At 35.0% G+C, this 12,240-nt stretch overlaps 1 protein-coding gene across 5 annotated transcripts in view; it reads right to left on the bottom strand.

The window, feature by feature from the left end:
* The window catches only part of CEP112 (centrosomal protein 112), a 449,184-nt gene that overhangs the window by 213,347 nt on the left and 223,597 nt on the right, over window positions 1-12,240 (bottom strand). For all 5 annotated transcript variants that reach the window (XM_058561414.1, XM_058561413.1, XM_058561415.1 and 2 more), the window contains one exon: window positions 11,273-11,455. In XM_058561414.1, coding sequence (XP_058417397.1) covers window positions 11,273-11,455 — 183 coding nt within the window. The remainder of the gene's footprint in view (window positions 1-11,272; window positions 11,456-12,240) is intronic.

Here is a 12,240-nt window from a genome sequence, read left to right as displayed (position 1 = left end):
AGAAAATGATGCTCAGAGTTATGAAGTGTGTTACTCAGGTTTGTAGAGCCAGTAAGTAGTAGAGACTGGCCGTGAACCAGCATCTCTGTCTTCACATTTGATAAGAAATTGGCAATTGCATTCAGGCCCATGCTTTCATTATCATCTATATGCCAATGATGTCCACATTCATATTTCCGGAATCTCAATCTGCATATCCAGCTCCCTGACACATTTCCATCTGGACATTTAAGACGTAGCTCAAACTTACCTTGGCAATAGCAGAACTTTTGTTTTTCCTTTTATTCCCTCCCAATCATCCTCATATTTGACACCACCATCTATCTAGCTGCTTAAACGAAAACTCTAAAGAATTCTTCTTTCCTTCACTCCTTATATCTAACCCATCAGTAAGTCCTATTGACTATAACACATATGTCCTACAGACATCCAGGACTGTACACAACAGCCACAAAGGCCTTTTAAAAACACGAAGTGGATCATGTTACCTTACTGCTTAAAAGCCTCTAATTACCTTCCAATCACATTTAAAATCAAATCCAAACTCCTCACCAGCCCTGCCCTTCCCTGCACCTGCTGTGCTCATGTCACACAGGTCTCCTTTTTCATTTCTTGAACACCAAGTTTATTCTCTGCACCAGTTGTTCCCTCAGTCTGGCTGGCTTCTCATCAATCAGATCTTAGCTTAAATAGCTCTTCCTTGGAGAGGGTTTCTCTGATGGCCAGCTAACATAATCACTCAGTCACTGTATCATATCTCTCCATTTTAATTCTCCACCTACCACTTATTGCCATGTGATGCTCTCCTTGTAAATTTGTTTTTTGTGTTATCATCTGTCTTTCCCCATTCAAGTTTAAGTTCCTTCAGAGCAGAGTACTGGTCTATCTTGTTCTTTGCTGAACCCAGTGCAGCAACCCCCTAGGGGGTTATATAGGTCATGCCCTATACAACTCTGGGGCAATATTCACATATACCAGAAAGTGAAAGGCATTTCCTAAAGGTATGTACCTCCACACCAGGGCCTGCCACAGAGTAGTACTCAAGAAATCTTTATTGAGTAAATGAATCAAATTCAATACAGTCTATGTCATAAGGAATTTCCATATACATAATTTTGCCTAATTTTTACAGATAGGAAAATTTACATGGAAATAAATTTGGTTTATATACTATTCTAAGAGTCACAAATATAAAATTTTCAAGTCACAGAGTTCCATTTTGTCAATATCAATCTGGAACTATGAGATTTCAAAGAGCAATCAGAATAGTTAACAATAATTATGATTTTCATGAGAAGATTTACTCTACTACTCTTATTTCTGAATTGAACGATTTTTTTTTAAGAAACATCAACTTTATGGCAATAGATTGGGATGTTTACTGCATGTCACTAGAAATGGTTAAAGAGATGAAAGTACAAGAGTGCATATTCACATGTCTCCCAAAGTCTGAACCAGCATATGCACAGCCAGGATTGACTTTAATAGGGGAGCCAGGAACACAGTGCACCTCTTGAACTCATGGCTTTTGTCTAATGACAGCTTTGGCAGTAATTTTTGAATAACTGAAGAACAAAAAGTTTTCAGCCTTCACACTCCACTTCTCTTGTTGCACATGCCAACATCACTATATCTGGAACCATCATACAATTTGCCCAACCAGTGAGGAAAACATTTACATTACCAGAAATTAGCTTTTCAGGAAACATTTGGTGAACACATGCATTTTGTACATTAAATGACATCTTTGCAAATAACAAAATAAATAAGGTCCAACTTGACCCTAGGGATCTGGGGTTTGTTTCATTAATAAATACTGACTTAAGGAGCAAACTTAAGATGAATGAATCATCAGTTTAATTTTAATCTTTTTAAAGACCTTTCAAGTCTTTACACTGGAAAATTCCCTCTTTTTGAGATGCGGGGCCTAGCTGGACTGTTGGTTCCATGTTCACTGAAAGCTCTTCTGTACCACAGAGCGACGGATCAGTGGGAGACACACACACACCCCACGAGACTAATGTTGCATTGCAATTGCCCCCACGAACAAGGAAAGAGACCCCAGATCCAGGCCACATACTTCGGCAAACTTCACTCACTCATTTTCACCATTCACTCATTTTCAGGCCTTAACTTCACATGGAAGCAACACAAATCAAAATTAACCAGAAAAGGGCCGGCCCGGTGGCGCAAGCGGTTAAGTGCGCGCGCTCCGCTGCGGCGGCCTGGGGTTCGCTGGTTCGGATCCCGGGCGCGCACCGACGCACTGCTTGGTAAGCCATGCTGTGGCGGCGTCCCATATAAAGTGGAGGAAGATGGGCACAGATGTTAGCCCAGGGCCGTCTTCCTCAGCAAAAAAGGAGGAGGATTGGCGGGTGTTAGCTCAGGGCTGATCTCCTCACAAAAAAAAAAAAAAAATTAACCAGAAAAATACACATTTTCAAATCCTGTAACTCTAGTTGTGTATTGTGTCTTTCTGATTTCTTGTGATCTTTCCCCAACCTCCCAGTATACAAATATCCAAAAGTACTCGAGAGGTCAAGTAACAATTTAAAATAATTGTTAAAGCAAGTGAAGAAAAATAATTTTTACTGAATTTTAGTATTTGTTTCAACTGAAAAACAGTTCAAGTTTCACATTCATCTACCAATTTCAATGCGTTGGGGTTCAATTAGGCCAATTTTTATTATCTAAAAAGTTTCCTCCTAATGACGATATTTTTCAAACATTTTCTATAGACAAATATTAAAGTAGTTTGAAAATAGACTATTATTTTCATGTAATGCCTTGCTCTCCTCCTCAAATAGGAGTTTAAGGTCTCCCTGACATCAATTTCTGTCATTTTTCTCATGAAAAAATACTCAGGTGTTAAATATCTTTCATATCATGCAACTAGGCATGATTCCAATTAGTCCTGAATGGAGCACGAAATGACAGGTTAATAAGCTTCAATTTGCCAGCTCTTTGAACACTTGATGATATCATCATTTTGCCAATCATTTCTTGCACCTTGGCTTCCACCTCTCTGTCACAAAAAATTACCTAAAATATACAAATAGAGACATCATCTCTGAGAGAACTGACTGAGTCAGAAATCCAAACACGACTTCTCCAAGACATCAAGGAAGAAGAGTTTTCCATCCAACATTTCCTCGAAGATGATTTCTGCCCATGTTCTCAGTAATTTCAGTGAGGCAGAGGCGAGGGAGGAAGAGCAACGTGCTAACAGGAACGAAGCATGTTCCCTTATGTCCTGGGAATGACATTCAGCATGTGGAATAACTATTTATCTCTGTGGTATTTCATGTTAAAAAAGAATTCATCTGAAAACTTTTCATTTTGACCAAAATAACTCTAGAATTAAGCCAAGAGTGCATCACTATAAATTGTTTCTGAGGATTCTAAAAGAAACACATTTTCTAATTATTCTTTGTTATTTCTATTGAGAAAGTCTCCAGGTTTAAACTTACTAAACCACCTTGACCTCACTTCTAAAGGGTTTTGAATAGCTGTTGTCATGCAATAGGATCCTTATATGGGTTCCATTAGGAAATAAATACGAACACTGAAGTCTTTGAGATTTAAAAATACATTCCATAAAATAAACGGATGATACGTAATATTCCAAATTAATATGTGAATATAACAGACATCCACCTACAATAAACCATTCATAACAAACCATACTTAACCAGCACTAAATGCACATTCCTAAGCAATTCTTACAGAGATCAGTAGGCCCCATTCACCTAAAAGCTTACTGGATTCTTACTTTGCACATATCTTCTTATTTCAGTAATAATGTGAAAACCAAAAGTGAATCCATTTCAAAAATATATTCATTTTTCCGTTCTACAAATTCGGAAATTTGTGGGAAGGAATTCTATTCCAAATAAAATATTAAGAAATGCATATCTCTTCAGAGTTTAATTTGTCTCAGAAGCCATCCACGGTTTGTGGCTTTGGAGAAAGACTAGAACTACTGGCTAAAACTTGATTTGGATTTACATAGTCTGAGTTATGGGTATCAGTATTTTAAATCTAGAAACGTATTAACAATCCAAAATTGAAAATATAATGGCATTTATGCAGAATAAGTGAAATTCAGAGACAACAAGTTTATAAACAAGCAGGCATACGGGGCGGGGAACTTGCCATGAGTCTCCACTACACTAACAACTGGTTATGTAACCTGGGGCAATTTCCTATGCTTTCGGGATCTTTTCTCATCAGCAATATGGAAATACATCCCGTCATCTTCTGACCCAGGTAAGAAGGTCAAAACAGAGTTTCCAAATAGGAAATTTAATCCTTACAGGGTATTGAAAGGATCGAATGAGATAATACAATGTAAAGGACATAGTAGAGAGCTTGGCGCATAGGAAGCATACAATAAATATTTGTTGCTGCTGCTGCTGTTAAACATAAACAAGCATAGAAATTCAGCGTTGTTCTAGGAGGTACTACTTCCTAAAACTGGAACTCAAGCAGCACGATTCAATTACGACTTTGCAGCAACACTAAGTATGGCAAATCACTGCAAGAAATACAAATTGCGATGAGAATCTCAGCAGGGGGAACAAAGAGTACCAGTGTCTCTCTCCCGTGCCAGGCAAAGATTCACATATAACCCTGCTCTTTTTTTGCCATGTCCAAATCGCTCCAAAAATCTAAAATCTTTCTTGGATGAGGCTGTGAGATAAAGAAAGAACACTGAATTAAGATTAAGACGCCATGGTTTGCTTGTTCTGTGACCTTGGGCAAGATAATGTCCTTGAACCACAGACTCCTCAGCTATAAACTGAAAATAATTGGATGCGGTCATCTCTTTAGATTACTTAATCTGACTATATTATTGCTGGATACTTAGACACTTGATATGACTACAAGCTTCTTTTGTCTGGCAGAACATACTGTATACACAGACTTGTGTTTCCTTGCGATCTCCCCAATTTTCACCACTGCAGAGTGATCACATTGTACCCCCTATTTGAAATATCTCCAGCATTTAATTACTAATTCTTAAGAACAATTTTAATATTTATAAAAAATCTATTAAGTATAATGAGAACAAAAGGCAGATTTTTAAAGCAATCATTATTAATTGACATGAAGTTGTTAATGCAAAGGAAGTACTTTATATGTTATTACTTGGAAGGTTTGTCTTTAAAAGGAATATTCTTTATCTAAAAGTGGACCACGTGCCAGAGAATGTGGTCTCCATGGTAACTGCCACATTTAAAAAATATGCACAGGACTAAAGATACGCTGTGTAATACTTGTACAAATGGATCATTCTTAGAGAAATCAATTTCTTTGCCTCAGCCTGTTTCTGTTTTTTAAACTTAAAATAATTTTCTCCACAATGAGGACCAAGTTGAATTATATATAATGGTTTAATTATAGGTATATATGCTACTTTTGTGCTTAGAAGATGAAAATAATTAAAGAATTTTAGAATTATAATGGAAAAATAAAGCTGGTGACCAGCAAAAAATGTAAACTTTACTTGAAAGGGTATCATCTTCCTATATTTTCTCCTAATTAAGTACCTAGGAAATAATATTCTTATACAAAGTTATATATATATATATATAAGTATATAAATACAATATATTATTAAATTCATTCAATACTATTAGACACACAATCATTGGATACTAACAAAATGAGATCTTTGCATCAATGCATCTACATCAAAATATGAGAAGGACTTTGGTCCTATTTGAAAACTTCTATATAATCTACGCTTTTGGTGTCAGAAAAACAATATTTCCCCCACAGGCTTTTAAAAATGGCTTAGTTAGGAAAACCTCTATTTACATTTTAAATGTATATAGAAAATTCTTGGTCTATCTTAAATATAGCACTTAGATAATACTATAAAACTTCACATAAAGAAAATAAATTGAAAATTTTAACTGGTGGTTTTATCACAAGTCCACTGAAAAAGTCTTATTTTCTTTTTGCAAAATAAAGTGAATTATTAGAAAACATTTTCCCAGCAGCTCTTCTAATGTTTGACATTAAACATTCTGTACATTGCAGCAAAACCCACTAATACTTAAAACACACTTAATTCCACTCCTCTTTCTCTCTACTACAAATAGCTCAGTGCATCAGGGGATAAGTATCAAAGTGTGGTGTGTACACAGCTGGAACACCAGGCACCTACTCTGATGTGACTGTGTGTGTCACTAGGGAGACGAGGGGAACAAAAAGCAGGGCTACATTAACAGCAACAGCCTCATTACATTGGGGGAAAATATGGTTTATGTAGTTTGGTTTATCCAAGCAATTAGTAGAGTTTGACCCAAAGACATAAAAATATTTACTCCCTCAAAACCAAGAAAATGATACTGATGAATAAATAATGATGAAATGCAATTTTGGTTATTAGGTAGGATGTGAACCATTTTAGGACAGGTACAAATATCCTACACTCCTGGACCAAATTACCATTTGATTTTATCATTTCTTACAGTTTCCACAGTATAAATTCAGAGAAGAGAAGCAGATATACGAAAGAGAGAACACGTTTCGAAATTCACACTAACGCATTAACTTTTAAACTACTTCTAACCTCAGCCATGTTTCTAATTTTGACTTCCTAAAGACATTTTGTAAGGTTTCTGGAACAGTCATATAGTGATAGTACTAGAATTTGGTAGGATCATGACTTAAAATAAGCTTTCTTTTGATTCATAATATGCACAAAATTGGATCTCTCAAAACAACTATTTTTTGACGTTGAGAATAATGGTATTCTCCACAAATTAAAACGAAATTTTGGCACATTAAAACAAAATCTGCTGATCACATTTTGTGAAAGTACATAAAGAATCTAAGGTTTTCCCACCAGATTTTATTTCCAAATGTTTTAATATATAGAGAGAACATCATCAGCTATATTGGTCAGTGTCCTTTATATTAAGTCTCACGTCATAAATTTCTCTTAGAATTGAGAGCTAGGAAAAAAAATGAATTGGTATGCTTTCTTTCATTAGATAATCAGAATTACACAATTCATCATGTTTCCCTCTTCACTGTGGCTTCCAGGCAAGCTCAGAGCTAAAACTTATATTTAACTGAAGCATTTTTTTCCTGAAGCATTTTTGAAGTATAGATTTTTTAATGTGGTTAATATCATTTACTGCTTAATTATTATTTTCAGTTATATTTTACCTGCTTCAGTGTATGTTTATTATAAAATGCTGCCTCAAATCCAATTTGAAAGTAGTTGGCATATAAAGAAATCAAAATCAAGTGTTTTCAATAGAAAAATGTTACTCAAAAACAGCACAAAGACCATCTACAGGTTTAACAATTATATTCAGAACATACATACTGTTACACTCATCCTTAAGTAATCTTTGAAGAATGACAGCCAGTGCTTAATTCACTGCACGCATGCACACACCCAGTTTACAAATGGAGATTTTTATCTTGTGCCCAGATTCCCAAAGTCATGGAAAATAAAGTAATGTTATTAAGACATAATTTTAAAAATTAAAATTGTCATCATAAATATCTTTTCCGGAAAATTTTTTGTTAAATAGAAGCGAGAAAGATGAGGATTTCGGAAAACCCCATATTTTAGAATCAGTGATAGGTACAGCCTCTTACTGTGTATCAATATGGCAAAATCAAGATGGTCTGTCCATTTATTATGCAAAAATTGTTCATATTAGAATCATAATTGTCAGTTTAAGGAAGCAAGAAAGGCATCAAGATGCCCATGTTAGGCAACACCCATTTTACTAAATACAAATTCTAGGTTTAATATATTTTCAGCTATGGCTGATAACCTTCTCCAAGTCTGTTGTATCTAATTCGCATGATTCTGATGGTGGTTCACAGTGGCTGCTGTGGTTACCCTGACTCCTTGATTTGTCTGTACCTCAACAGGTCACATAGCTGTCCTAAGATGGTGACACCACCTCTGGGGCAGATCACAAAGGTTCTCTGTAACAGCCTCTACAGTATTCATACACATCACTCACTTTGGCAACAAACATAAAAAAATCAAGCAATCTCTAAGTGGTTCAGGGTCCTGAAAGAACAATAAAGGAATCAAGTAACCTATGTTCTATTTTTCTTGTAATTCAAATGGATAGACTGCAGAAATTTTTCCACTACATTGCAGTTCAAAAGCAAAACAAGAATTACATGTAGAACTATCATGTTAGAAGCTTTCCTAAGACGATCATAACTAAACTAAATTTTCTTTATATTAAAAAACACGATTGAATCAATAAAATCATTCTCCAAATTAATTTCAATAAGAGGGATCTGGAAAATGAGAAATATTTGACAATGAGGTTGTGAATTTCTATATGTCTTGATATATACTGATCTGGATGCTTTCTCTTAAACATTATGACCTTAGGTAGATACCAGACTGAAAATTTTGTATGAGGGTGGTAAAATTTAATATGCATTTTAGCAAATGTAAGTATCACAAGGTAAAATATTCTACCATTGAAAATCAAGGTATTATGACAAAAATATAATATATGCATAGAATAACTATCTAAATGCACCAAATAAAATGAGGGAAATGGTTAACTGTCTGTAGTTGCATTACCATATCTTACCACTTCTCTATAAAACAGAAATTACTTGAATAACAACTAACCTGTAATAATTATATAGCATAGTCACCAAAAGGGAGTTCCTGGTTGACATATGATTCATCTTATGGTAGGTAACTATACTTTGTAATAATGATTTTCTTATCAGTATACAATATATTACATATTTGGAAGAAGCCAAAAGTAGATTTTTAGTATATTGTCTGCATTGAAGAATCTGATGTAAGAAAAAGCAGCAAACAAAGCTACAGTATCCAAAACAGATATTTCCCTAGTTCTCCTTTGGTTAAGTATTTCAAACAGTCCTTTTTACAAAATGGCCTCCATTGCTAAACGGGAGCAGCCAAACATGAACTGAAAATCAAATGTCACTCTGGAGCTAAAGTTAAAAATTATACAATCCAATATTTGCTGCATCAAGCCACAAAACACTGATTTGAAAAAAGATCTTCTATTTTAAAAAATATACGCCCACTTCGTTATTTTGAAATTTGTGAATGGAATTCAGGACTTAAAAGCTATTACATTAGATTATTTAGACCACAGTCATGAAAAGATATTTTTGGAAAATTTAGGACTTACCCGAAGGAAGCTTTGAATTAATATCCTCAATGAATAACCAAAAATAAATACAAATTATTAGCATTTTGGTATATTTGATAAGATTTTTAAAAATATAACTTATTGATAATAGTTTTTAAAAATACATTCTCTAAAAACAACTAAGTATAGCTTAGACAGAAAATCATTTTCATTTTGATCAAGAATGCATTTAGCCTAAGTTTCCATTGCTTACTAGCATTCCCATGACAGCAATTCCAATTGTTGCAAGAAAGACACAAAATATGAGAAATATAATCCTATCAACAGCATTTGAAGAGGTCATATGATCCTCATACTTTATATTCCAATTAGAAGAAATTCAATTAATAACCTTATTATACTCTCCCTGTGGCTTAAGTATATGTAATAATTCTAAAATTCTCTTTTGTTATTTGTCATTGGAAGAACCGCACCCTATATATGGCAGATAACGACATACACAAAATCACAAAGATTTCCTCTAAATTTGGCCTCCACTTGGGTTGGCTTTCCACAACAGCACCAAAATAGTAGAAAGATATATAAATTAATCTATTTTATTGTATTAATTATTCAATTTTGCTATGCAAACAGACCCTACACTGACTCAGAACCCAAATATCTTATAGAAGACAATGGTAAGGCTTAGCATCATCTTTGAAGGAGAATGTAAGTTTGAAAATATTCTTAATAAATTATATGGTTAACAATCAAAAGACCAGCATATATTTTATAAAGGCTCTAATGAGGTTGGTGGCAAATACACAATACACAGTGATTTAACAGGAACCACCTGACTATTCTGGTACCATGGCTACTACAATGACTACCTTTTTAGTTAGCAAACCTCTATAAAATAAACTGAAAATAATTTTCCCATAAATGTATATTATTGACATAAAACCTGTACTGAATATATTTATATTGCCTCAGTCATTCTCTGAAAGTAAAAGACAACTCAAGGTCAAATGAAAAATAACCAATAACTCCTATTCTTTGCCTTACCGCCTCCTGCCCTCCACTCAAGAAATTAACATCTTATTTAATCAGTAGTATTTTTATGTTTAGATAATTATAAAATAGTTTAAACACGTATCATAACAAATAGAAGGTTTATTTCATTGCCTAAAAATTATATTATTTGGGGAGGAAGGATAACTAGGAAGAAGCTTATGAGCTTATGTGTGGTGTGGATAATATGGTTAGATTTCAATGGGAAAAGAGGTATTTAGACCTAGCATATGGCATGGTGTTATTAGAAAAGAAAATTATCTTTTTATTGTTATCAATTGCTCTTCAATTTTTCTTTAATAAAATTTCACAGCAATCTCCTCAAGAAGATATACTAAAGGCCTTTGATTATATATACCCTAAAGAATGTATTGTACCACAAAGATACACACCCAATAAGATTTTGTTCATCTGAAATTTATAAAGATAATTTTCCATGCTGACAGTGCACATTTCATCCATAAGTTTGAAGAGTCAAATGCTACCACAGCTGGGGGTTATTCTGCCAAATGGCTTCCAACAGGGCTTACAGAGATGGAGGCTAGGAGGCATGTGTATGTGCATGTAGGAAAAAGCAACAGACCTGATGGGAAATAGCCCTTCTCTGGAGTCATTTATCAATTACCATCTGAGTGATCTAATCAAATATAGAGTCTCATGAAAAAAAGCAACACTAGGAAGGAAAAGCAAATATTAAAACAGCTGCTTGATTACCTACAGAGATTAAAACAAAAAGCAAGGAGTGAGGCTGATATATTTCATAGGATTTGCTAAGGCTAAGGGGAGGGGTAAGGGGCAGATACCTTAAAAAAATCCATCATGAAAGGAACTGAGACAAGATTATAAAAAAGGGGCCAAGTTATAGCGCGCCATGGGATTTTTAATCTGGCTACCTGTGGTTTCTGTAGTTAAAGCCTTATTCATCCTCAAAACGGGGTGGGGGGAGAAAACAAAAAAATCACATTTATATGTCAGTTTTGCAAATGATCAAACAGCGTGCATCAACAAGAATAACAAGAAAACATTAAACGCTGATGACTTTTTAAAAATAGATAACCGTTTTATAAAATATTATTGATAATTACCTGTGAATCTCGTTTCTTGAACTCTTGAATTTGATTTTCGTGCTCCATATTGGCAGCGCGAAGCTGTTTTTCCAGGTTTTCAATTTCCCGTTCATGGTCTCGGACTAGGCTATCCTTCTCTGCGTTACGCTGCTGTAATAGGTGCGTCTTCTCCTGTTCATGCTCCAGCTTCAGCTCTACTATCTGATTGGACAATGAGGAGGACAGTTCATCAACAGAACATCCTTGTCGTCATGACAACTCATGGACAGCTTAATTTTTCTCTAATTTGTCCAAGTTGAAAATTTTATTTTTGCGTCATTATTACCTCATCCTTGAAATACTCTCATTTTGGGGGGGATTTTATCCAAACCTCCTAATATTCAAGACAGTTGGGCATATTCAGTAAATCGTTCTGCAATCTGTTGACACAAATGCCTGAACATTGAAAAAAATTATGTTGAATGCTAGGTATTTCCTCCCCAAGAATTCGGGTATTACTGATCACCAATGGTTATAAACAGTTAATAGACAGTATGCTTTGCTTTTTGCTTAAATATGTACACATCAAAAGCAGCAACTGAATCGGTCAGTTTTATGATTTTCAAATAAAAGATCAGAGCTAAATACGCATCTGGATTATTGTATATACAGTTGTCTTTTTAAAAATAAAATGATAAATTTCAAAGCTCTATTATCTCGTTGTCAGCTACGGTATACCAACATAAACAGATGTTATGTGTTCCAGAAGGGCACCTGCTGTGCTGCAAGCTTGCGCCATGATTTCATAAAAAGCATTCTATTCTCAGGATGCTTTCCCAGTCCACTCCACACTGGAGACTGTGACCTTGGCCAGTCTTAGCCTCTCCCCGCTAGACTGAATGGCAGCCCGAGACCAAGGGCCTGGTTGCCGCAGCTTTGATACTAATCCTCCCAGACTGTGCACAATGGCACCCTACCTGGCCTGCAAACTATAGCCAGCCAGGCTG

Source organism: Diceros bicornis, chromosome 18 (assembly GCF_020826845.1).
Source record: "Diceros bicornis minor isolate mBicDic1 chromosome 18, mDicBic1.mat.cur, whole genome shotgun sequence".
In the NCBI taxonomy this organism is placed as follows: domain Eukaryota; kingdom Metazoa; phylum Chordata; class Mammalia; order Perissodactyla; family Rhinocerotidae; genus Diceros; species Diceros bicornis.
The sequence above is the reverse complement of the archived record's forward strand: the minus strand, read 5'-3'. Positions and strand labels throughout refer to the sequence as shown.